The sequence below is a fragment of the Simochromis diagramma genome, unplaced genomic scaffold (assembly GCF_900408965.1).
Source record: "Simochromis diagramma unplaced genomic scaffold, fSimDia1.1 OVJJ01000216.1, whole genome shotgun sequence".
NCBI classification, from domain to species: domain Eukaryota; kingdom Metazoa; phylum Chordata; class Actinopteri; order Cichliformes; family Cichlidae; genus Simochromis; species Simochromis diagramma.
Genome location: NW_024386883.1, coordinates 14,628,407 through 14,651,938, shown reverse-complemented (window position 1 = coordinate 14,651,938; position 23,532 = coordinate 14,628,407). Strand labels below are relative to the sequence as shown.

Genomic DNA, 23,532 nt, shown 5'->3' with positions numbered 1-23,532 from the left:
TAGTTAAAAGTTGCCTGAGACAATATTTCTGTTCTAATTCAAATATTTTCTGAGTGGCTGCTGCAGCCTCACATCTCAGATTTACTCGGCATAGGTGTAGCCGCCAAATGACACCAACCCCCCCCCCCAAAAACAACAAACAAAAACCTCCCTCCTCGTGATTATTATTATTGTTCCGTCATGAATATTTATACTTGGCCTCCAGGCACTCTACCTTGTAAACAGTTTACCTCTCATAATATACACAATTAGTCAAAGTGGCCTGAATTTTATTTGTACTTGCATCTTATTGCTGTTTTATATTGGAAACATGTTGCGAGTCGCCTAAGAGGAAAGCAGCATTGTGACAATAATTCCAAAGTGAACACTAAAGGATACGTCCAGTTTATTACAGCTTATATTTCATAGTTTTGCCAGTCAGTTTCAATATCTCTGCATGAGCCAAAGTAACTGCTGAGATCTGGAACCAGCAGAGACAGATGTGTCAGGACTCATGAACAGCTGGATGATTTGGCAGGGTGTAAAATGCCAAAAGTTTAGCAAGACTGTCCAAATCATTTTATGAGAAGTGGGCACAAAATAGGCCCGAAGTGAGCCCGTTTTCCCCTATTTTTTCCTTACAAAGGTCCCAATTCCACAGTGGGTCAAAGTTGAGGAAGTTGGTCTGTGAGGTGTAATGGATGTTTGGACAGTAATTTCAAAGTTGCTTTCTCCTCTAAATAAGTTTGACCAACCTGGGGGGGTTGTTTCTGACTTCTCTGATTGTCTGACTGCACCTGTTTCTTTCTCCCTCTAACGCTTTTTACTTCTTTTTTTTTAAGCAATGTTTCTGCACCTCCAGATCTCAGTATTGGATTATGGATTTCAATTCTTTTATTACTGACGAAAGTGGCTGAAAACATTATATACAGAATAACAACCAAGTTGTAATAAACTAGAGTTATCCTTTAAAATCTGCACTGCTGCACTCGGTAACACAACAGTGGGACTGCTTCACATGGCTGTGTGCCTGGTCTTCGGTGTCAATAAGTCACGTCAGTCGGAGTCAGCTAGACAGAGGCTGTTTTTGTGTGTTGATCTGGGAAACAGTCGTACGAATCACTGGAGTTACTGCAAAACCTCACTGCCTCAAAGTTTCACTGCACCGCTAAGATCTACCAGCAAACAGCTTGCATGTTGCTTCTAGACACAAATGTGAGGAGCCACTCAGAGTTCAGCACCACTGAAATAAGAGCACATTTCCTCTATACTTTTAATTTGCCTCATTTACTGTACTTCCTCTCTAAAGTGGTTAATGTACCCAATTCATTTCCCCCCGCATAAGAAACATCAAAGTGTGAAATGTATTATAGATTCTAATTATTTCTCTGTTGTGAGGACGGCATACAAGATTTGTTATACTATGCGGCAGGACTGCATGGAAAATGTAATTTTACTCATCATCAGTAACCCATAGCCTTAATAGCTGTCTTTCCATCATTTTGATAGCAACCATCCATTGATGTAATAAGTCGTTTTTGCAGAAACAAAGTAAAGAGGCTACACTTGACAAACTGCCTGCTGGGACAGATAATGCTTAAAAGGAAAGCTGCTGTGAAATAACAGGTACTTCTTAAAAATGATACACAAAATTTAAATGTATCATATGGAGCTTTTGGGTATGCCTTGCTAATAGTGGATTAGACCCCCCCTTTTGCCGTCAGAACTGCCTTCTTCGTGGCATTGATTCAACAAGGTGCCGGAAACATTCCTCAGAGATTTTGCTCCATGTTGACATGATAGCATCATACAGCTGCTTCAGATTTGACAGCTGAGCATCTATTATGTGACTCTCCTGTTCCACCATATCCCAAAGGTAAATGGTAAAAAGTAAAAAGACTTGTTCGTACACAGCAGCTTTGCTCTCTACTTGAGGACTCAAAGTGTTTTATACAGTTCTTATTCACCAATTGATACAGGTTCAAACAAGCACTGGTTTCTATCTGACATTCACACAAATTTACACCCAGATAAACGCATCGGGAGCAACTCAGGGTTGCCCAAGGACACTTTGGCATCTGGTCGTTAGATGACCCACTCTACCTCCAGAGGCACAACCAGCCTTCAAATGTGCTCTATTAAACTAAGGCCGTTTGAGTACAGGGAATGCATTGTCACATTCAAGAAAAGCAGTTTGACATGATTTGAACTTTGTGGCATGGCCGGAAGTAGCCATCAGAACACGGGCACACCATAGTCATAAAGTGATGGCGAGTCACGCTGGTAGTGTGTGTCAAGTCTGAACTGTTGATACAAGGCAGGATAGATCCATAATTTCATGTCATTTACTGCATATGTTATCTCTTATCCAAATGTTGCAACAGAAATAGAGACTCATCGGACCATATAGCATTTTTCGAATCTTCAATTGTCCACGTTTTTTGAGCCCATGTTAACTGTAGCCTCAGTTTGCTGTTCTTAGCTGACAGAACTTTAGCCCATCTGCATTCAGAGATGCTCTTCTGCATTAGTTGAGGTTAGTTTACTGACTGTTGCCTTCACATCAACATGAGATTCCCCCCCAGAGCACTGATGCTCACTGGTTCTTTTCTCACCTTTGGACCATTCTCTGTAAACCCTAGATATGGTTGTGTGGCATCTCAATAAAGAAGTTTCTAAAATACTAGAAGACCAGACCAGTCTGTTTGGCACATTGCTCTGCTGTCCAGTTTGTGCTTCAACGGGTCATCTTGACCATGCCTAAATGCATAAATGTATTGAGCCATTTGATTGGCTGATTTGATATTTGTGCTAATGAGCAGTTGACACAACTGTATCAACATTCAAACATTTAGCAAATAATTCGACTTTGTTTTTAGACATTTCCTATATCTACTACCTTTGTGTCTTGCAAAGTAGCGTCCCAAGACAATGAGTAGACAGAGCATAGCGAACACGACCACAGCCACCACTCCTCCGATAACTGCATGGTCCACTGTTCTGGGTGCTCCTTCTCCGGCTCGTGAATCTGAACGGGAAGAAAAAACAAAATCAGTAACAGTGCTACTAAAACTTCTCCTGACATTGAGAGAATAGCGATCAGCCACCAAATCCCTACCACACAGTCTGAGAGTTAAAGTGATAGAAATGAAGATTATATTTAATACAAGGCATTTAGATAGAGGAACTTTGGAGCAGCAATGCCTAAGATGCACTGCTTTAACAAAAATGAAGATTTGGACTCATACACTCCAGTAAATCCAGAGCTGCCTGGTTGACTGTCATGACTGTCGCTCTTGTGTTTCAAAAGAAATGAATTTAATACTGCTTCACTCTTCCTGAACGAGCTCAGTGGAAGAAGTAAACACATGCAGACACAGATGTCAGCAGTCCTGCGCAGAAATTTAACGTATGTGTTTTTTGGTGGAAAAACATGTTGACACAGGTCCTTTCATAATCATATGGAGGTCCAGAGGGTGTACTAAGAAGCAAGTTTGACATAGCAAGTGTTTCTTTGTGTTAGCTCAGTCAGACATAATGGGTATCACAAGGGTGGTTATCAACTTCCTTTGTTAAAGCAGGCTTTCTGCTTCAGGCTCTGCACGCGCTCACATAAAAGGGGGGCGTTTGACGCGTTCGACATTTCTTCTAAATGGACCGATCAAGACCGACCAGCTTCAGTAAGAAGGAACAGTACAGACAGAGTTATGAAGAATATTAAAAAGTTGTTACTGAAAAGCAACAATGGTGCTGCAAATAAGGAGAGATTGTTAATTTTGTAAAATCACAGGTTAACATATATATATATATATTAATACTTAGTGTACACTTACTGACATTTATTCAACTTTACAACTGTACTCAAAAAGGGTGTGATCCCTTCAATGCAGGGAAAATCAAGGAAGCCAATTCAGTTTTTGACCGAATCAACTTACTACACTGATTCGTTCAGCGATCACACACACATATGGCTCAGTAAGCTACATGTTTAGATATTGACAGGATAAGAAATGGTAAAATGTGATTCTTACAGGTGAGCTGTTCAGGGCCAGGATGCATGTTTAGCTTGTGACACATACAACATACCACGCTTCGATCCTATGTTAACAACACCAAAGTCACAATTATACCACAATTTTCCTCACTGTACTCAAACTATTTGTCCAAACCTCATCAGCAGTTTCAGTTTTTAACTAGTGATCTTAATGCCTCTTTTATGTCGTTTGTTTTTCATTAGTATGCTGAGATCTTTATCTTAAGTAGAATTTCGCTGCATGTATAGTAAGACCTCTGAAGTCATGGTCACGATATGTGATAACCCTATATTTTAAATAACAAATAGCTAAAAATGAGTTAATAAATAGTTTTTAGAACTTTTTTGTTCTAATTACCAAGACTTGCAAGAACAATTGATTGCCTAGGGTTGGACTTGGTTATAACCAAAGGGTTAATATAGTGACACACATCACGCGTTACGCTGTGCAATTTGTGTTGTTTTGATTGCTCCATAGTTGCTCTCCCACAAGACAAAGAAGGACTTTTTTCTTTTCCTGAGTTCAGTCTGGCTCCTTTGTCTCTTGCTGACATTTTAATAACCACTGTACGAAATTGCCACAACAATAACTGTTTGGATTGCAATCAAGAATTGATTAAGAATAACCATAGTCATACCAAACGAGAAATTATTCAGTATTGTACCTTTCATTAAGAATCTACTCGCCACGGCTTGTGTATCGTTGTGAGGTTTCATGATTAGAAAAATAAGTCTTTAAAATGTTTTTTTGTATGCAACCGTGCCTAAACAAAACAAACTTTCACAAATTATTAACACAGTGGGGATAGTTAATCAAGTTTCAGAGCAGGAGTTGGGTTAAAAAACAACACAAAAAACATCTGTGACTGGACAACAGTCCCCTAAAGTCCTTGGTTGCAATGCTGTGTGAAAGCTATTGATCATGTGTAGGGATCCATGACAACCCCAAGTTAATATCCATTTGCAGACGTGATTGGTCCTTCATGGGACAAAGCATGAGGACATTTCTTTCCCCACATTATGCCCCAGGAAGGTGAACGGCTGCTGGAGAGAAGATTCACATGGCTGAACGCTGCACTGAGATGTGACCTGGGCTTCATTGTGTATTCATGAAGCACATTTGTATTCAACATAATATACATGTACAGGTACATTTACGTGCTTTTAGCTTATTTTGATACCATTACACCAACCTTCATTTCCACACTAATGCTTTCTTTTCTTTCTTTCTTTCTTTTTTTACAGAAAATATTTACAGAAGCCTGGAAACTGAACAACGTCCAGTTCTTAGCATTCAGTTCACACATGGAGCAGACCTTCAGCCCCACCATCCATTAGCTGAAGTAACTCACTAAAAACCCCTCCACATGCTTCTCCAGCCTAGTTCTACACGAGGGATTTGCTGAGTGAGCTCCAGAAAACAGAAAGAGCCAGGCTGCAATTGATTAACGAATAATAGAAACAGAGAGAGAAACATCATGGATACCATCCCTACACACCTGCATTACCCAACCTGAAGGAATGGAGCCGGGAGTGGGGAGGGCAGCGCAGTGCTACCTGTCAAACTCAACAAAACATTACCTGATAGATCTAATAGGTTATTTTGACTTCAGATTTTCTTTTTTAGTGCTGGGCAGATTCAATTAAACTGAGCAGGAATCCTTCTGACATCCAATTCGCTCTTGTCAGGCTGCAAGAGCTTTGCTTTAACACACTTTCCTATTACGATGTTAATGTGGACTTTGGCTTTCGGGGAGGGGAGATTACGTGTGTGCGGCGTGGTCAGGGTGGTGGAGGTGGATCGGACGGTTGCAGAGGATCAGTCCTGATTGTCTATATCAAACTTTCCTCCTTTAAATTAATTTAAGATGAAAGAAAGGCAGAGAACATCAAAGTCTCCACAAGTCTTTGCATAATATTATGTTGCTATTTAGAATAATAAGCCCTGCCTTATGGATTTACATGCATAAGATGAAGTCTTTTTCCTTGTAGGAGGGATATGTGTAAACTGTGGTCTTGCACTAGAAGGAAGATTTGGGCTTATAAAACAGCACTGCCTTTAATTTATTAGAGCGGGCATTCTGTTAATATGTGTGTCTTGCAGTATCTCATTTAAACCCAGGCCGTACCGAATAAATCAGTCTGTGCCGACAAGAGCAACTTGTCTGCGATTTCTTTACAGCAGGAGACTTTACAAAACTAGTTGCCAAACAGTTGTATTCTGGTAGTGTTGCTATATCAAAGCAAGGTCTCCAAGCATCTATGCCATTAAGTTTCAACCCTGCAGTAATTGTGCCACTTTGTTGAGAAATTTATGTTAATGTAACGTTTAATTCTGTGTCATGTGAATGACTGTGTCTTTCACTAGCCTGGCCCACGTCCTGATTTTATGTTTGACAGCTTTTTAGTAGGTAAAGGTGAATGGCTTGGACATGAATTGAGCTGCAGTTTGGGGAATGCCTCGAAGGGGATTAGCGGTGGCTACCGGGCCGCGAAGAAGATAATTGAAGAAGATAAAGAATTGAAAAGGCAAGGGAGGGTGGGGCACATAAAAGGGAATGACCACTTGTAGGACTGAGGGAACCTATATAGATGAGAACCAAAAGGAGCGTGTTTGGAGGCGTGGTCCCGCTCCTGAAATTCCGATACTTAATCTCCAAATAGAAGTTAATCACGGTATCATCACAAAGAGATCGTGTGCCATCTTTATCCCATTCAGCTGCAAACTGATAGCAGACTAACTCCACCCAATTGCTGTTTTATCGCCATCTTGATACATTAAAGTTGCCAAAAAGGCAAAAAACTGTGAGTTCTCAAAGATCTGGTGTCTGTCTTTAAAGCAACCATTTCAAGAGCAATGACAGTGCAAGCTCATTGCACACATCTGCAGTAATTTCGGTTGTGCTATGACACAGCACAATGGGTTTTGGTTCGTTTTACCTTCTAGTTTTTCCCTATTTGGCTATCTTCAGCCCTGTCCTCATTATTTTCTTTTCTGTTTAACTGCTTCCCCAACCCCAATTACCCCTGTGATTGGCTATATAGTCTTGTCTTCCCCTGTGTTGGATAGCATGTTTTGTCACGTGGATTCTTCTTGTTCCCTTTGCTTCTTTGTGCATGCCTGGACTTCTGGATTTATACCTTTCCTTTTACTCAACCCTGAGGAATGTTTTCATCAGCTATTAAACTTGCTTTTTGTTGAATTATTCAGTCTCCAGTGTCCTGCATTTGAGTCCACTCATCCGTGAATCATAACAGTCGCAGCAGCATTAAGTTCTTGGTAGAATGACAAAGCCAACAATTTCTGTCTTAATCAAACCAAAAAAGCAGAAAAATGTTCTGCTTTTAATGAGGCCTGTTTGCAAGCCAAAACTGTGTTAAAGTGCTGTCAATTTCTGCAAGCACTCAGTCCCAGTCATACCATACAAAGCAATTTGCATGTCATACCAGTGAGTATCACTTATGAGCAATTACTGTCACCCAGTAAAATACAGTACATTTGCGTTATTATCTCACATTGGAAGTCAAACTTTAAATTGCACGGATCATTGTTTTAGCAATCAAAGGAGTGCAAATTCAAAACAATTTCAAGTTTTGCCTTTCCATAAAAGTCACTTCTGTCATGAATAAATAGCATCTGAGAGCCACATCAAAATGGGAATTGTGACAGTCTATTCCCTGTAGCTGCAGCACTTTGTATTAATTACAAAACAAGATAGAAACAAAAGCATAGTTACAGTAAGCACTTCCACAAACAATAATATCCCAAAGCAACCCCAGCCATTTATAAAATCATATTAAAGAGCCAGCTCTCAAGTCAACCAAAGTTCATCAAAAATCCAGTCATAGTAATGCCTCGAGGGCCAGTGCTCAAGATAAGGTTTAAATCCTGTATTTCCCTGCAACTTATACTTCTACTACATATGTGCCGCTTAAACAATGCTACAGCTTCAGCAGCATCCACCCACCCATCCATCCATCCATCCATCCATCATCTTCTGCTTATCCAGTTCAGTTTCTCTTTCTGCGTTAGCCTTGTAACGAACTGGCCACTTGTCAGTAAAGAAATATGTAGAACAAAGAAATATAAAGTACACCTACTCATATCTTAACAAACAGCCATAAAACAGAGACATATGGCTGTCACCAACACAGCTGGCTCTTTGTCTGTGCAGATGAAACAATTGCAGTCTTTGCCTTTATAAAATTCTTGTTTACTTATCGATTAAACAATCTTTGAGTGTCATGTCTCTCTCTTCTAATGCCTCTGATCCATTAGATATATATTGCTGGGGTTACAACTGAAAACAGTGTTCAAATTTCCCACACAAGATAGCCATTAACACAGAGATGGTTGTTCCTTTCTATGGTTTTGATACCAGGAAAAAAGCTCTTATTAGATAATTCTACAATAAAAATACATTGAGAGAAAAGGTTAGGGAGTCAGAAGCGAACTCAGCTGCTGTCCTTCAGTTTAGCTCCTATACTGCAGCAGCACCACTAATAAAACCTGCAGAATCTTTTAAATCACTGGTGAAGCTGTTTAGTGTGTTGATGAGGCCAAATGGGTTATTAAAGGGTTTAATGTAGCTTTACTTGGTTGCTGCAGCACATTCTGAAAAAGAAACATTCATCTCAGAACGGAACAGCCAGCAGAGCCACCAAACATCATGGGGAAAAAGCTGGAGTACTACTTTATGTTTAGAGGTTATGTACTGTGCTGTCACTTCAGAATATAATTATGAATGGTTCATCGAGGATGGTTTATCAAACAAGGTGTCCGAAGGGCTAAACCGAGAATGCAACTGTCAATCAAGCGTGGTCATTTTAGAAACATCCACCTTATTTGGAGATGTGAACTATCTCATTTCATAGGGCGTGTTGACAGAGGCTTGATTTGAGACAGAGGAGATCTCCTAATTGGATCTTCTAATCTGCTAATTAAGCATTAGTGATTTCACTGGTGTGCCCATACTGCTTGTAGATAGAGGGGCAATCAGAATAACAGCAGTGCTATGTGGGTGGGGTGTCATAAGAGCACATTGGCTTGTCAAGATCCACTTCCATTGCCAACAACACTCTCGGTTAAAGAGTGAATGTAATTAAAGTCCCAATGAACCCATTCATTGAACCTATTTAAAAATGTCAGTTAAATCCTTTGCCTCTCGGGTAGCGAACCACACTGCTTACATACAGAGTGACTTGGCCTAAGATTTATTGAGTCTTTTTCGAAATGTCAAAAAAAGGGGTGTCATTTTAAAAAGACAGCAGCACCATTAGAAATACAGAGTAGAAAAAGAAAGTAGCTACGGGGTCGTATAAAGTTGAAATTGAAATGATTATTAAGACTGTCATAAAGTTTTTCTGACGTTTGATTTTAGCAACGATTCGGAGACTTCTTTGGCCTTAATGACCTCGGCTGACTCTGCAGCATGTTTGTGATTCAAAAGTCCTCATTACTTTTGATGTATGCTATAGTAAATGAAAAGAAAACCTAAAAAACTGCTGGAGGAGCTAAACCGCATATATTGTGATGTTCAAAGAGTACTTCAACAAAGTTGGAAGGCTTGTCGGCAAGTTTGAAAGACACAGAAATAAAAATACAATGGTCAAAATCGACACAGCAGAGCCTGAGATATCCTGACTTTTGTTCCTTTGTATGGGCAGGAATCCAAAAATAATGGATCGAACACACCTACAATATAACCTTTATATTTTAATTTATTCCACTACCAACTGAAAAGCCTGATGGCACTCCCAGGGACATTACCTATTCCACATCGACATAATGGACAGAAGAAATGTTCTGATGCCTACTGGTGTAGGCAGCACATTTCAGACAAAGATCTTTTCTGCTATTCAAATTTCTTGAATAGCACCATCACTCTCACTATTTTACTGGCAAAGGGATCTGAGGGAACACTGTAGTGATGAACACTTGAGAATAGAAGCAAAGTCTATAAAAGTTGGGCCAGTACCACAAAAAAGATAACTCCACCATGGTGAAGACATCTCGAGGGCATTGCACACTGGCTGGGTATAACCTCATTCAAAAGAAAAGTGCCTATTTCTTTCTAGTAGCCCTTTTCTAGCCCAAATAGAACTGTTTTCCTTATTTCTACCAAAATAAAAGACACGTGCCAAAAAGATGGCACACAGAGTTCTGGCTGACTGGAGATGGCTCGGACCTGGCTTATCGAAGAAAAAGGCGGCTACAGCTGTTCAAAACCCCATAAGGCTGGCCGCCATGATAGACGATTGGCAGGGCTGCGAGTACTCAGACTGTCTTTTGAATGCACTATGGATAACATCTTGGAGAAGAAGAACGGGAATTGAGAGAATTGGTGACCAGTGATGGACATTAGACCAACTGTAAAAATTGGATGCAGTTGTTCGCACTAAACCCAAACATTCGCCATCTTCACTTATGTGGCTATCCCACTGGCGCCAGCTGAAGGCCTGCCAAGGTCGAAGCTGACTGGTAGAACAAAAATTCTCCATGATAACAGGATTGTTGACAGAATTCTTTGTCCCTCCTTCGAGGCCACCTGGGTCCACTGGAGACTGTTGACCTTCGCTTAATTGGGCGTGGTGACACTTAACTGAACATGGGATACACACACACACACGCACGAAACATGTACACTGATACTGATACACCCTCACTATCACCCTCCCTCCCCCGAATCCAACGCCTCCTCCCATGCTTACCTCCCATCCGATGTGGACAGCGGATCAGCTGGAGGCGCAATCGAAGATTGCAGCGGTCCCAGATCCAGCTGTACACACTGGCATATTCTCCCATGTTGCTTGTCTGTGTTTTATTGTGTTGATATCTGTGCAATCCTGAATTATCCTTTTGTGTTACACATTTTGACGTTTTCTTCCCTTGCTACCTAGCCTGACCTGTCTCCCCAATGTGATGTTTTTGTTTTGTATGTACGGTCGGCAAGGTCTGTCATCTCGGTTGTGGGCAACTGCAACTGACAAATAAAGGCATACATTCAGATTCCAGCAAGAACCTCCAAGAACTGACACAAAAAATTCCAAAATTTTTCCATAAATAGTGAAGTAGCTGCTGACACACATGTTCAGCATCCTATATAGGGACATAACCTGAACACAGCCAGTTGGGCCAAGTCCTCTTTTGCACAGAAGAGTTGTGCTCATTGCCGCAAACTGTCTCAGATCGATTGCAATGTGTTGGAAACATGCCTTTATTTATAAATGGTGATTATCTGCAAACATTCAGTAATCTCGCTGAGAGTGATTGCAGTCTTTCTGAGTTGCACTGAGACTGTTTGGAGACAAGTTGCCTCCCACCAGGTGACTGGTGGTAGTTTGTCATTGTAACTACTTGCAATTGGTCGGTGCAAGCAAAAGAAATTCAGTGCAAACACAGACTTTTCCTACTTGCAAGCAGGTTGCCCTGCACTATCTTGAAACTGGCACTGTGAGATGTGTCACTGTCTGTTCCATTCTATCAGGATACAAGCTGCGACACTTCTCAAGAGCCATCATTTTATCACAGATTTGCACATTCCTGCTCAGGTATCTCTGACAAAGTGTGCACTATAGCCATCGGATGACAGAACACTGCACTGAGCTAGTATTTGCTTCACTAGTCACAGTGCAGACGTTGAACAAGTACCTATGCAAACAATTCAGAAAAAAATACACATACTACAACATGGCAAATGTTGTCCAACCAGCATGTAACCAGGTATTCTACTTTTGTGCCTTTTTGTCTCTGATCTCACATGCTGAAATAACTTCAGGCAACAGGCAACTTTCCTGCCTTCGCTTCTAAACAGTGGCAGAATGGTACACTCACATAGTAGTGGTTGTGACACCTGTCATCAAAGGGGCTGTGTTGTGGACAAAAAGCTGAAATTGGAATTTGCCAGTAATCGAAACTAAACTACCCAACCATGACAGGGTTTCTGGTACTGCTGCCATCAGGACCTAAAAACACAAACAACTTCCAGACGAATCACACAAGTGCACAGGCAGGTTACAAAGCTTTCAAATTTGTCCTTTGGAAGTCAAAAACATATTATTTCTACACTCAGCTGCACCTGATGCTGCTCAACTGTCGTGTAACTGCGTCGTGCAGTTTCCAGAAATCAAGTCCGAACATCGTTTTACAGTTTTTAAATAAAAGACAAAGACAAAGCAAACGATAGTGCAATTTATTTTCTTTAATTTCTTTTGACTGAAAGGTGTAATTAGTAGTTATACTGGGGCGTTATCTGCTGAAAATAACACACTCCCACTGTTCAATTTAAAGTCCCTTTCTTGGCACACACTTCTAGGCGCAATTCTAAAATAGAAAGCTCAAACCTATCTGAAAAAGAAACTTGCTTAATGTTTAAACAGAGACTAAATATCATCTAATTTACACCTAGGGTAGAGATGTGCGTGGGAGAGTAAAATGAAACAAAAGAAGCTGGTATTCCTTTTTCGTGGTGTTTCTTGTGTAATGTAAACCTTTGTCTGTGTAATGAATTCCATTTTCTGTGTCAAACAATATCGTCTCGAGAAGGACAGGAAATGTTCCAAATACTTGCAAAAATAAGCCAACAGTGCATTATCTCCTTAGAAACCTTGCACCTTTTTTTTAATCTGATGGAGCTATTCATCATTTATCTAATCATGGCCAGTCTTCATCCAAAAGGTAATATAATTATGGTCTATAACTGTTCTCAGGATATTAAGCTGTATCTAGGCCACGGCTAGCTCAATAAACACCTTCTAATAATGGCTTTTAGTGGTCTCAGGAGTGACTTATTCTAACACAGTGAGGACTCTCTATGGCTCCCAAGGCCACACGAGTTTGCAGCTTGTTGCAGAGATGCACATCAGTCCTTTTAATGGGGACACTGGGTTGTTGTTTTTTTTGGGGGGGGGGGGGGGCTGGTAGAGCTTCTTTCCAACCAGCAGACTGCTCGTTCTTCTTTCACACGAGATTATCAAACTCCCCCCTGCCCCGCCAAACCTCCGCCAACACTCTCCTCCCACCCCGCTGTCACTGAGCGGCCTCCAGCCTCGGCCATTCCAGCGACTGTTGAAAAGCTCATGAAGAGTTATGCTTGTGGTTGAAAGGTGGCCAGAAGCCTGGTCTGTGCACATAAACTCGTGTTTGATGTATTTTTTAGAACTTCACATCTACTGAATTAAAAAACATCTCTGACTTTGTCAGACATAAGGTCAAAATAACTCAATGATATGTTTATGATAAAGAAAATGCCAAAAAAAACAAGCAACAAAAGGGAAAAAAACAGCGTAAATGATCCAAAGAGAAAACTCTTGTCAAGGTCAAATTCACAGAAATAGCAGGTCTTGAAATAAATGGACCGCTGAAGTCAAGTCCTGTGTCTCCTCTGCTCTTGGCATATTGATAATAACAACAGAAGAGACTCTGTGTATCCTGGTGTTGTGAGACAGAATAGTATCAGTGAAATGACATCGGGGGCTTTGTGTGGATCTGTGTACACAGCAGACAGAGCCCTGGGTGAAGGAACTGTGCCAAGAAAATGAAGGGCTAATCCTAGAAAAGAAGCCAAGACAATGGCTACATTTACATACATGCAGTAAACAGACTCTAGTACATTCTCTGGTCAAGGTTGTACTGAGAAATGAGGGGTTTACATAAATCCCTCATAGCTTACCTCATTGACTCTACATTTCAAAAAAATGAAAATAAAATAAGGACAGTTCTTTAAAAAATTGAAATAAAAAAGTTTGAGGTTCTTTTCAAAAGCCAAAACTCATCAGTGCATTTGCTGGTAATGTTTGGTTGGCTAAAAGTGATTCAAACATGCATAAAATGCATGTTGTGCACAGCGCTGCAGAATCAAGAGACAAAATCACAAGACTTTGGGTAAAGATGGATGCCAAGCAATGTATTTCTTTGTTATCACGGTCCCTAATGCGTGCTTCGTCATGCTGTTATGGATGTCTTTGAGGAGCAATGTTGTGGCACAATCTCTGTGAGGTGTAGCAACGCCGACAAAAACCTGCCATGATAATAAAATCCTTTAGCAAGGCTGAGTGTATGGTGTCGGCCTCTAATCCAAGCCTCACCTCAAAGGAAATTCAGACCGGCTTACATGCATGGATGGTGTTAGGAAAAAGAGAATGAAAATGTGCTGCATTTCACACACAGTGCAGCTCACACTGTAGCCAGAAATTGTATCAGTGCTGCTCAAAGTGAGTAAAGCCAGTGGCAAGGGATAATCTCAGATACTGGGGTTGTCTAATTTGCATAAAATACTAAGATTGCAACCTGTTCTCACTCTGAACCCGTCACATATAGATGCTTGCCCAGTATGTGATTCATAGGCATAGACGTTTTGATGCAGCGGGTTCCTCTTTAGTGTCATTTTCTATGTGCAGGGCAGTCTGACAAACCAACACCAGTCCGTCAGAGTCTTTCAAATACTGCCCATTTGTCAAAAGTGTTGATGTTTTAGCAATACTCCCATAGTGTCCTTTTTCACTGGATCTTTGGAGCATTCATCACAACACTGAGACGGGGCTCACACCTACATATGGATGCTCCTTAAAGACCTTGATTTCATATTCAAACAGGGTAGGAGTATTTTTTTAACATGCAGGGTTAATATTGTAAAGCGATAACTTTGACTTCGTATAAGGGAAAAATATTAAATGTTTTTGAAACATGGTACAAAACAAAAAAATCTTCCAAATTGTATTCTTTCTACTTTTAAATGTGGAAGAAATTGCTCTTAAAGGCCTCAGTTACACAGGTCTCGAGACCTGTTGGCAACCATCTGGCAGTCTCTGCTCTCTAAAATGTGTTTCCTGACCAGTTGCAAGTGTTTGCTGTGGATTACAAGGTGAAATTGAATGCAAAGAGGTACAACCCAGTTACAACTGCTTTAGCTCCTAGCAGATTGTTGCAGTCGCCTGTAGTTTGCCGGCAAACACTACTCGCCAAGCTGCAGTGAAAAGAAACAGAACGTTCACCTGTGCTATGCCACAGCTTTTACTTTGAAAGCAAATACACTCTGTTTCTGGTTGAAATCCCACTATTAAATTAAATTAAATTAAATTTCAATTTAATTGTATTCATATAGCGCCAAATTACAACAGCCTACATATTTGCTTATTAAGCACATATCCTGGTCAAAGACTACAAGATTCCTCACAGTGTTACTAGAGGCCACGGTAAGTATCTGGTTAGACCCCACGTTTGCTAAGATTTTTAGGGGCAAGTACAATAATCCCAGTTTTATCTGCATTTACAGATACAACTACACTACAGCTTCGAGAGTAAACGAAGAGTATTTGCAGGCAAGTTGGCTCTTCCATGCAAACTACAGGCAATTGCAGCAATCTGCTAGAGATTGAAGCCATCACAAGGAGGGTTTTGGTGCTACGCCCTTTTTACCTCTGGCAACCACACAACAACTGGTTGGGGAAAGCACATTTTTCCTCAATCATCAGGAGAAATCAGGGTTTGGTTGCTATGTTACTGAGGCCTAAAAGAGGATCCTTATGTTATCCCATTGCTGTTGCATCAAGACTAGCATCAAAATGACATCTTGTGTATAGAACGGCATAATACATGTGGTAACCAAGGATGTGGCGATAATGCGCGAGTATATTTTAATCCATCCATTATGTTTTACTACACATAAGAATTTTTGTTCCCTAAACTAAGGAAAACAGCTAAAGAAACTTAAAAGTCAAAAAATAAAAAAGTAAAATTAAAATGTAGAAATATCACGCTCAGATAAGACTCAAACATCCCTTTTCTGGTTAGTCATGTGATGGTGCCATGTGACACCACACTTCCTAATGCAGACTCGGTTGTTGTGCTTCTTCAGTTGTCATAATAGTGTTCTGAAGCACTGCTGGTACTATGGAAAATGATGCTAAAGGGGACAGCTGGGATAGGCGCCAGCCACACTGTGACCCCGCATTGGATAAGTAAATGGACGGATGGATGGGTGGATGGACCCTGAGCAAGAGTCAGCATGTGATAGGAGTAAGAATGTGTCGTAAACAAACGTCTATTGGTGGGTTTTAAGATCTTGCGACGACAGATCTCGGGTTGGCACAGTGTGGAATTAAACTGGGAAAACATTTACTTTAACTTTGTGTGCCAACACTTGCGCTGAAAGCCAAGTGAGAGAAAGAGAAGCAAGCGAGCAAAGAAAAAATGCCAAACAGAGTGGCCAGAGCCTCGGAGAGACCTCATGGGCGAGAGCTGCACGTTCCATTTAGAAAAGGAAGGAGGAAAGAAGGCGCTGTTCACCAGCTATTAATAATCAATTTCAATTTCCTCTCAGATCTCATTTTTATTTTTTGAATATTAAATAATAGATATTCATTTTAGATGTGTTCCACACCACTGAATAAAGGTGTTTCCCTACAAAATCCAGTCAGACTGTAACTTTTCGCTCCCCGGCCTGCCGGCCTGCGTTCTCCTTGCCAATACTGGATGAGTCAAACTCAAAAAGAGTACAACTGTCTCAGATGAAAGTTTTAAGACTCAGCTGCTGTCATGGCAACACTAGTCCTACATGCAAATTGTAATAAGAGCATTCAAAAACAAGGAACATGCAGGTCAAATGCCTTGGGATCCTATTTTGTACCACATTTCATGCTCACCACCTGTTTTCTCAGTCTGCTAGGAGCTGAGAGTATCAATCCATTCCTGGAAATTAACACTTAAGAAATGAATTCAATATAATTCATTATTCTACGAATAAAGCGGAATACTAGATAAACGACTGACATGCTACCCAAGAAATATTTTATCATGGAAAAATACATGAACCTAAAGACAAGTTATTTTGTGCTAATTATGGAGGGTCGTGTCTGCTCTGTGTGCTTAATGAGCAGTAGTCACTGCAGCATCTCGTGGCTCTGCAGTTTAGTGACATGCACTCTGTGTCCTGAATTGTTGTCCTGATAATGGCATCTGACTATGGGCCTTAGCATTTACAGCTTATCTGCATTGTGATAAGATCCTAATTTGCATATTATTTAGGCAAAGGTTGCAGAACTGTCAACCAGCACAGTCACTGCCGAGTAAAAAGAACCAATGAGGGGCACTTTCAGTGGGCTTGTATGATGTGCTTTTTCACTGTGATGACACATGAAGGCAGCAAAAGGCTTATCTGTGGGCTACCCTTAGCCTAAATAAATATATTAATGTTACTGATACAGTAATAAAGGTAAAGTCAATAACTACTAGTAGGTTACTGAAACTACTTTAGGGTCTGGCATCAAATTATACAACGATATAAAAGTCTACGCAGAATTAATCCTTGTGTTTTAGATGACTGTCAGATTTTTAATAATAAATGTAAACCTCCTGTTCCACCAGATCCCAAAGGTGCTCTATTAGACTGAGATCAGGTGACTTTGGAGGAAATTTCAGTACAATAAACTCATTGTCACGTTCAAGAAACCAGTTTGATGATGTTCATGATGGCATGATGTGTTATCCAGCTGGAAGCAGCCATCAGAAGACGGGTACACTGTGGCGATAAAGGGATGGACATGGTCAGCAGCAATACTCGTGTAGACTGTGGCATTTAAACAATGCTCAATTTGCACTAAGGTGCTTAAAGTGTGCCAAGAAAATATCCCCCACACTATTACACCACCAGTAGCAGCCTGAACTATTGATTCAAGGCAGGATGGATCCAAGCTTTCATGTTGTTTACGCCAAAATCTGGCCCTACCATCTGAACGCTGCAGCAGAAATCAAGACTCATCAGACACGGTACATTTTTCCGGTCTTCTCTTGTCCAATTTTGGTGAGCCTGCGCGAACTGTATCTGAGTTTCCTGTTCTTAGCTGATAGGAGTGGCACGTGGAGTGGTTTTCTGCTGCTGTAGCCCATCTGCTTCAAGGTTTGACGTGTGCATATATAGTTCCCCTTCTTTATACACATACTGCATGTAAATGTCTGTTCTTACTTAATGACACTGGAAAATGCTATTGCAGTTATTGCTTGGAAACTGGAACCATCAAGGGAGGATGTCTTAACCAATATGAATATAGAATAGCATAATGCTATCTTGATTAAAATGTATATCAGTATAATAAAAATAATTATTCACACTCAGACCAACTGTGAATAATTATTTAAGCCACTTAGCTCCGTTCACTCCAATTCATTGAGAGCTATCGAGTGTCCTCTAGGTGAACTGCAACTAATTTCGGTGCACTGGGACTAATAATAAGTGAACATGATCTCCATACATCAGATCTGGTGCTGAGCAGCTTTCTATTTCTTCACATAGTTGTTGCATTCTCTCAAAAAACATTTTCTTCTCAAGTTTACTGTCAAGCCAGCTCTTCACCCAAAGAGTAAACAGCAGCTGCAGTGGAAAACAGAGGCAGGGAAACACAGCTCCCACTGTGTTTATGCATTTAGCTGTGACACAGGTGCTAAAAGGAAGCCTGAGTGTCTACTCAGTACATGAGGAGAACATGCAAATCCCAAACTGCATAGTCTAATAACGTCCAAGCAGGTCATTATACAATACAACATACACGGCCTAAAGGGAAACAATAATATTTTTCATAGCCAAATTTTCAAATTATGAGGTCAAGTTATCCCTGCAAGGCTTCAAAGTACCCTAAATGCTCATTTTGCATCAAAAAGATCAACTTTTGGATCTTTATGATGCGATAGAGAGGTATCCTTGATATCGTCATTGTCAGGCTCAGAGTCCTGGCTGTATGCACAGCAGCTCCACCTGCCTGCTGTTCAAACCTTCTGTTTTAAAGGGGTGGCCATGCAAAGGAGATCTGCCTAAAGGAAGTGTGGCCTAAAAGGGAGATGAGGTAAAACGCTTGTTTTATATTGTGGATGAAATAAGGTGCTGAACAAGGATTCTTTTATTAATGGAAATAATGCAAAACCACACTATTAGAATTCAGGGGTAAAATAACGTAGCTGGAAATAGGTGTAATAGCTCCACTTTGAGATTATGGTTTATTATAATCAAGCCCCCAATGGGAAAAGAACTACTTACCCCTTACATAAACAGGTGATTCAAACTTGTACATTGATTATGTAAATGCAGTTAACAGAAATAGGAGGAATAATAATCTCGGACATATTACACGAGGGCTTGGATAATATCATTGTTTCCATCTGTAATAACGCTGACGTTTAATGTTATTTTTTATATATTATTACTATAGCGAACATGCAAAACTTTTCCTACAAAAGGTTTAAAAGGGGCTTGATGTGGTAGCAGTTACTGTGAGGCTGATCCTGTGTTGCAGGTGTTCTCACTTCAGCAGGTAGCAGACCTGGGCGACAGATGGGGAAGATTGACAGTTTGGATTAGTGTGAAATAATCTCACTGATGTGTGCACATCTGGTGGCCCTAATGGTGTAAGCAGCAAAAACACATACATTAACAACACGATAAAAAAAATACATAGCATGGATATTTTCAAGTGATAAAAAAATAATTTTAATAAAAAATATTTGAAACAGCAGTGCACACGGGCCTAATGCAGTATTTTCACATTCTTCAGTTTGGAAAAGAAAACACGAATGCGATGTTTTGATGCAGGAACGAGAAGAGGCTCGAGTGGCACCTGCTTTATATTTATGACTGACGGGTACTAAAACTATTGCTATATATCTCAAAAATTGCCTCTAAAGTTGTTGCACTTATTGACATTGCTTAAAGATTTCACTCCACGCAGAGTGAAAGCATCACATCTGTGTCACAGGTGAGAGGAATAACCGCTGATTACACTTTAAGCATTTCAGCACTTTGCTGTTTATTTCATCATAAAAAGCCAGAACGACAGACAGAACCTTAGAGGTTAACTTTCCCTTCATGAAAGGAGGGTGACTTATAAAAGTAGATATGCATTTTTTAAAGTCACATAGAGGGAGGGGGCTGTTTGTCACCTGTCACACTCAGTTGTGTGCCTAAAACTAATTAATGCAGCATATGTGCCTCATTTGAAGAGAGCCCCAAAGGCAGGTTCAAGCCACTGAGTGCCAGCCTCTAATACAAATGCATCTATCTGTAACATACACACAAGCACTCGCAGTGAAGGTCTGTGAGCGACTTCGCTTGATCAAATAACACCACATTTCTTAAAAACAACGTTACCTTATTATCTGTATTGTTAACGTTTCTTCCTCAGTGGATCAGCTACATAGTGTCCATTGCTTAAAATCACTACAGCGTCCTTCAGTCTTAACACTTAAGCAATTCTTACTTTTACTTACTTAAGAGTTAAAAAACAAAATAAACAACAAGAAAAAAATATTCACCTGGATTTTGATAACCCACCAGAGATAAAATCCTCCACAGGTGAAGTGAAGTACATTAATCATCATATTAAGGTGTGATGTTCTGTCGGGAAACCCTGAGTCTGGGAAGTTATTTTGCCATGTACCACACACCTAAACATTGTTGCAGACTGATCACGCCTCACCAGTCTGCAACGTCCCTTGAAGATCACGGTAAGGAGCCAAAGACACGTGCTCCTCGTTCTACTTGAAGCCCAAAAGAAATGATCTGCTGCCAACTCCTGGTTTAAGGACACCCGCAGGGATCTCACAACCACAACACTGTTTTGCCAGGTGATCTCAACCACTCTCCAAACAACCGCTGCAACCGCTCTCAGACAGAATGATGAAGGTTTGCAAATATCTGCCGTCTGATTTAAAAAATGCAGAGAGATTGCCAACATGTTGCAATCGGTCTGACTCACATTGCACCAATGAGAGCAACTCGCCTGCAATGTGCCTCTTTGCAATAGAGGACTTGATTCAACTGGTTTGTACCTACAGGGAGTGCAGAATTATTAGGCAAGTTGTATTTTTTGAGGAATAATTTTATTATTGAACAACAACCATGTTCTCAATGAACCCAAAAGACTCAAATCAAAGCTGAATGTTTTTGGAAGTAGTTTTTAGTTTGTTTTTAGTTTTAGCTATTTTAGGGGGATATCTGTGTGTGCAGGTGACTATTACTGTGCATAATTATTAGGCAACTTAACAAAAAACAAATATATACCCATTTCAATTATTTATTTTTACCAGTGAAACCAATATAACATCTCCACATTCACAAATATACGTTTCTGACATTCAAAAACAAAACAAAAACAAATCAGCGACCAATATAGCCACCTTTCTTTGCAAGGACACTCAAAAGCCTGCCATCCATGGATTCTGTCAGTGTTTTGATCTGTTCACCATCAACATTGCGTGTAGCAGCAACCACAGCCTCCCAGACACTGTTCAGAGAGGTGTACTGTTTTCCCTCCTTGTAAATCTCACATTTGATGATGGACCACAGGTTCTCAATGGGGTTCAGATCAGGTGAACAAGGTGGCCATGTCATTAGTTTTTCTTCTTTTATACCCTTTCTTGCCAGCCACGCTGTGGAGTACTTGGACGCGTGTGATGGAGCATTGTCCTGCATGAAAATCATGTTTTTCTTGAAGGATGCAGACTTCTTCCTGTACCACTGCTTGAAGAAGGTGTCTTCCAGAAACTGGCAGTAGGACTGGGAGTTGAGCTTGACTCCATCCTCAACCCGAAAAGGCCCCACAAGCTCATCTTTGATGATACCAGCCCAAACCAGTACTCCACCTCCACCTTGCTGGCGTCTGAGTCGGACTGGAGCTCTCTGCCCTTTACCAATCCAGCCACGGGCCCATCCATCGGGCCCATCAAGACTCACTCTCATTTCATCAGTCCATAAAACCTTAGAAAAACCAGTCTTGAGATATTTCTTGGCCCAGTCTTGACGTTTCAGCTTGTGTGTCTTGTTCAGTGGTGGTCGTCTTTCAGCCTTTCTTACCTTGGCCATGTCTCTGAGTATTGCACACCTTGTGCTTTTGGGCACTCCAGTGATGTTGCAGCTCTGAAATATGGCCAAACTGGTGGCAAGTGGCATCTTGGCAGCTGCACGCTTGACTTTTCTCAGTTCATGGGCAGTTATTTTGCGCCTTGGTTTTTCCACACGCTTCTTGTGACCCTGTTGACTATTTTGAATGAAACGCTTGATTGTTCGATGATCACGCTTCAGAAGCTTTGCAATTTTGAGACTGCTGCATCCCTCTGCAAGATATCTCACTATTTTTGACTTTTCTGAGCCTGTCAAGTCCTTCTTTTGACCCATTTTGCCAAAGGAAAGGACGTTGCCTAATAATTATGCACACCTCATATAGGGTGTTGATGTCATTAGACCACACCCCTTCTCATTACAGAGATGCACATCACCTAATATGCTTAATTGGTAGTAGGCTTTTGGGCCTATACAGCTTGGAGTAAGACAACATGCATGAAGAGGATGATGTGGACAAAATACTCATTTGCCTAATAATTCTGCACTCCCTGTATTCTTGATTTACTTGTGTAAGTCTGCACAGTCATGTGTGAACCACTGTTAAATGTATTACTTCACTGTGCGTGAAATAAAAGACTGTATACTACTTGTGCTGCTGCACTGGTTCTTTGCCATTCTGGTTCTTCTCAGACATTAATGTCAAAAGTAAGATGACATCCATTTATTAGTTTTCATACTACAAGTGCTCTTTAAAATACTGTAATTTTGTTACCATTTCTGATAGAGACAAAACTCACAGTTCCATAAAGAGGAGACGATGAGCTTTAGTCATTGTATCACAATAGCACAAGGTCCTCACAAGGTCTGAGCTCAGACAGAAAGATTTTGCCACATGTGCTTCAGATTGCCTTGCCTAACCATTCTGGGCTAGAGAGACAACTCAGATGGTTCCTGGAGGACGGAAATTATTATTTAATTTTACAGTGAAAATTACAAAAGTAAGTCCACTGAGCCTGTCTAAGTCTTGGTCAATAAATATTTGAACTGTTTTTCCTATTTAAACTCCTATGGAGTGAGAAATAGGAGACAGCTTGTAAAGCCAGTTTGGAAATATGAATGTCTTTGGCATGTGGGAGGGAGTACCTGAGGAGAACCCACACTGGTACAGGTGCAAACTCAATCTAGAGAGATCCCAGCAGCACAGCTACGGTTACACTATACTTCTCAGGACAATCACATCTTGTTGACAGCACTTTGCCAGTTTCTTCTACATATACAGTCGTGATTTAAATACAGATAGACAATAATGTTGCAGTTCCACCAAAGGTCTTTCTCTTCCTATAACAGCTTGCATTTTGTGCAACACAACAGTCACGCTGAAATAGCTAAAACTATATCCTGTTTTAATGGCATTAAGTTGAGATGTGAAGCTTTAAGAGAGATCTTGTTAACATGACTTCTAAGCAGATATATGGAAGTTTTTCTCTGCCTGACATCAAAGATTGCATGTTTTCCAGAAGTCCATCTGTTCAGATCTGACTTTTAAAATAATTCTAATTACAAACCACATTATCAGTATCAGATCTTTTAAAAAAACATTTTTTTTTTTTAGCAAAAACAATCATCAAACCAACGCTGTGCCAGTTAAAAACCTGCCACGGTGTCCCTTTCACCTACCAATATGTTAAGTAGTCA

At 40.5% G+C, this 23,532-nt stretch overlaps 1 protein-coding gene across 5 annotated transcripts in view; it reads right to left on the bottom strand.

The window, feature by feature from the left end:
• cadm1a (cell adhesion molecule 1a) overlaps nucleotides 1-23,532 on the bottom strand; it is a 458,218-nt gene that overhangs the window by 10,559 nt on the left and 424,127 nt on the right. For all 5 annotated transcript variants that reach the window (XM_040032420.1, XM_040032421.1, XM_040032422.1 and 2 more), the window contains one exon: nucleotides 2,879-3,007. In XM_040032420.1, coding sequence (XP_039888354.1) covers nucleotides 2,879-3,007 — 129 coding nt within the window. The remainder of the gene's footprint in view (nucleotides 1-2,878; nucleotides 3,008-23,532) is intronic.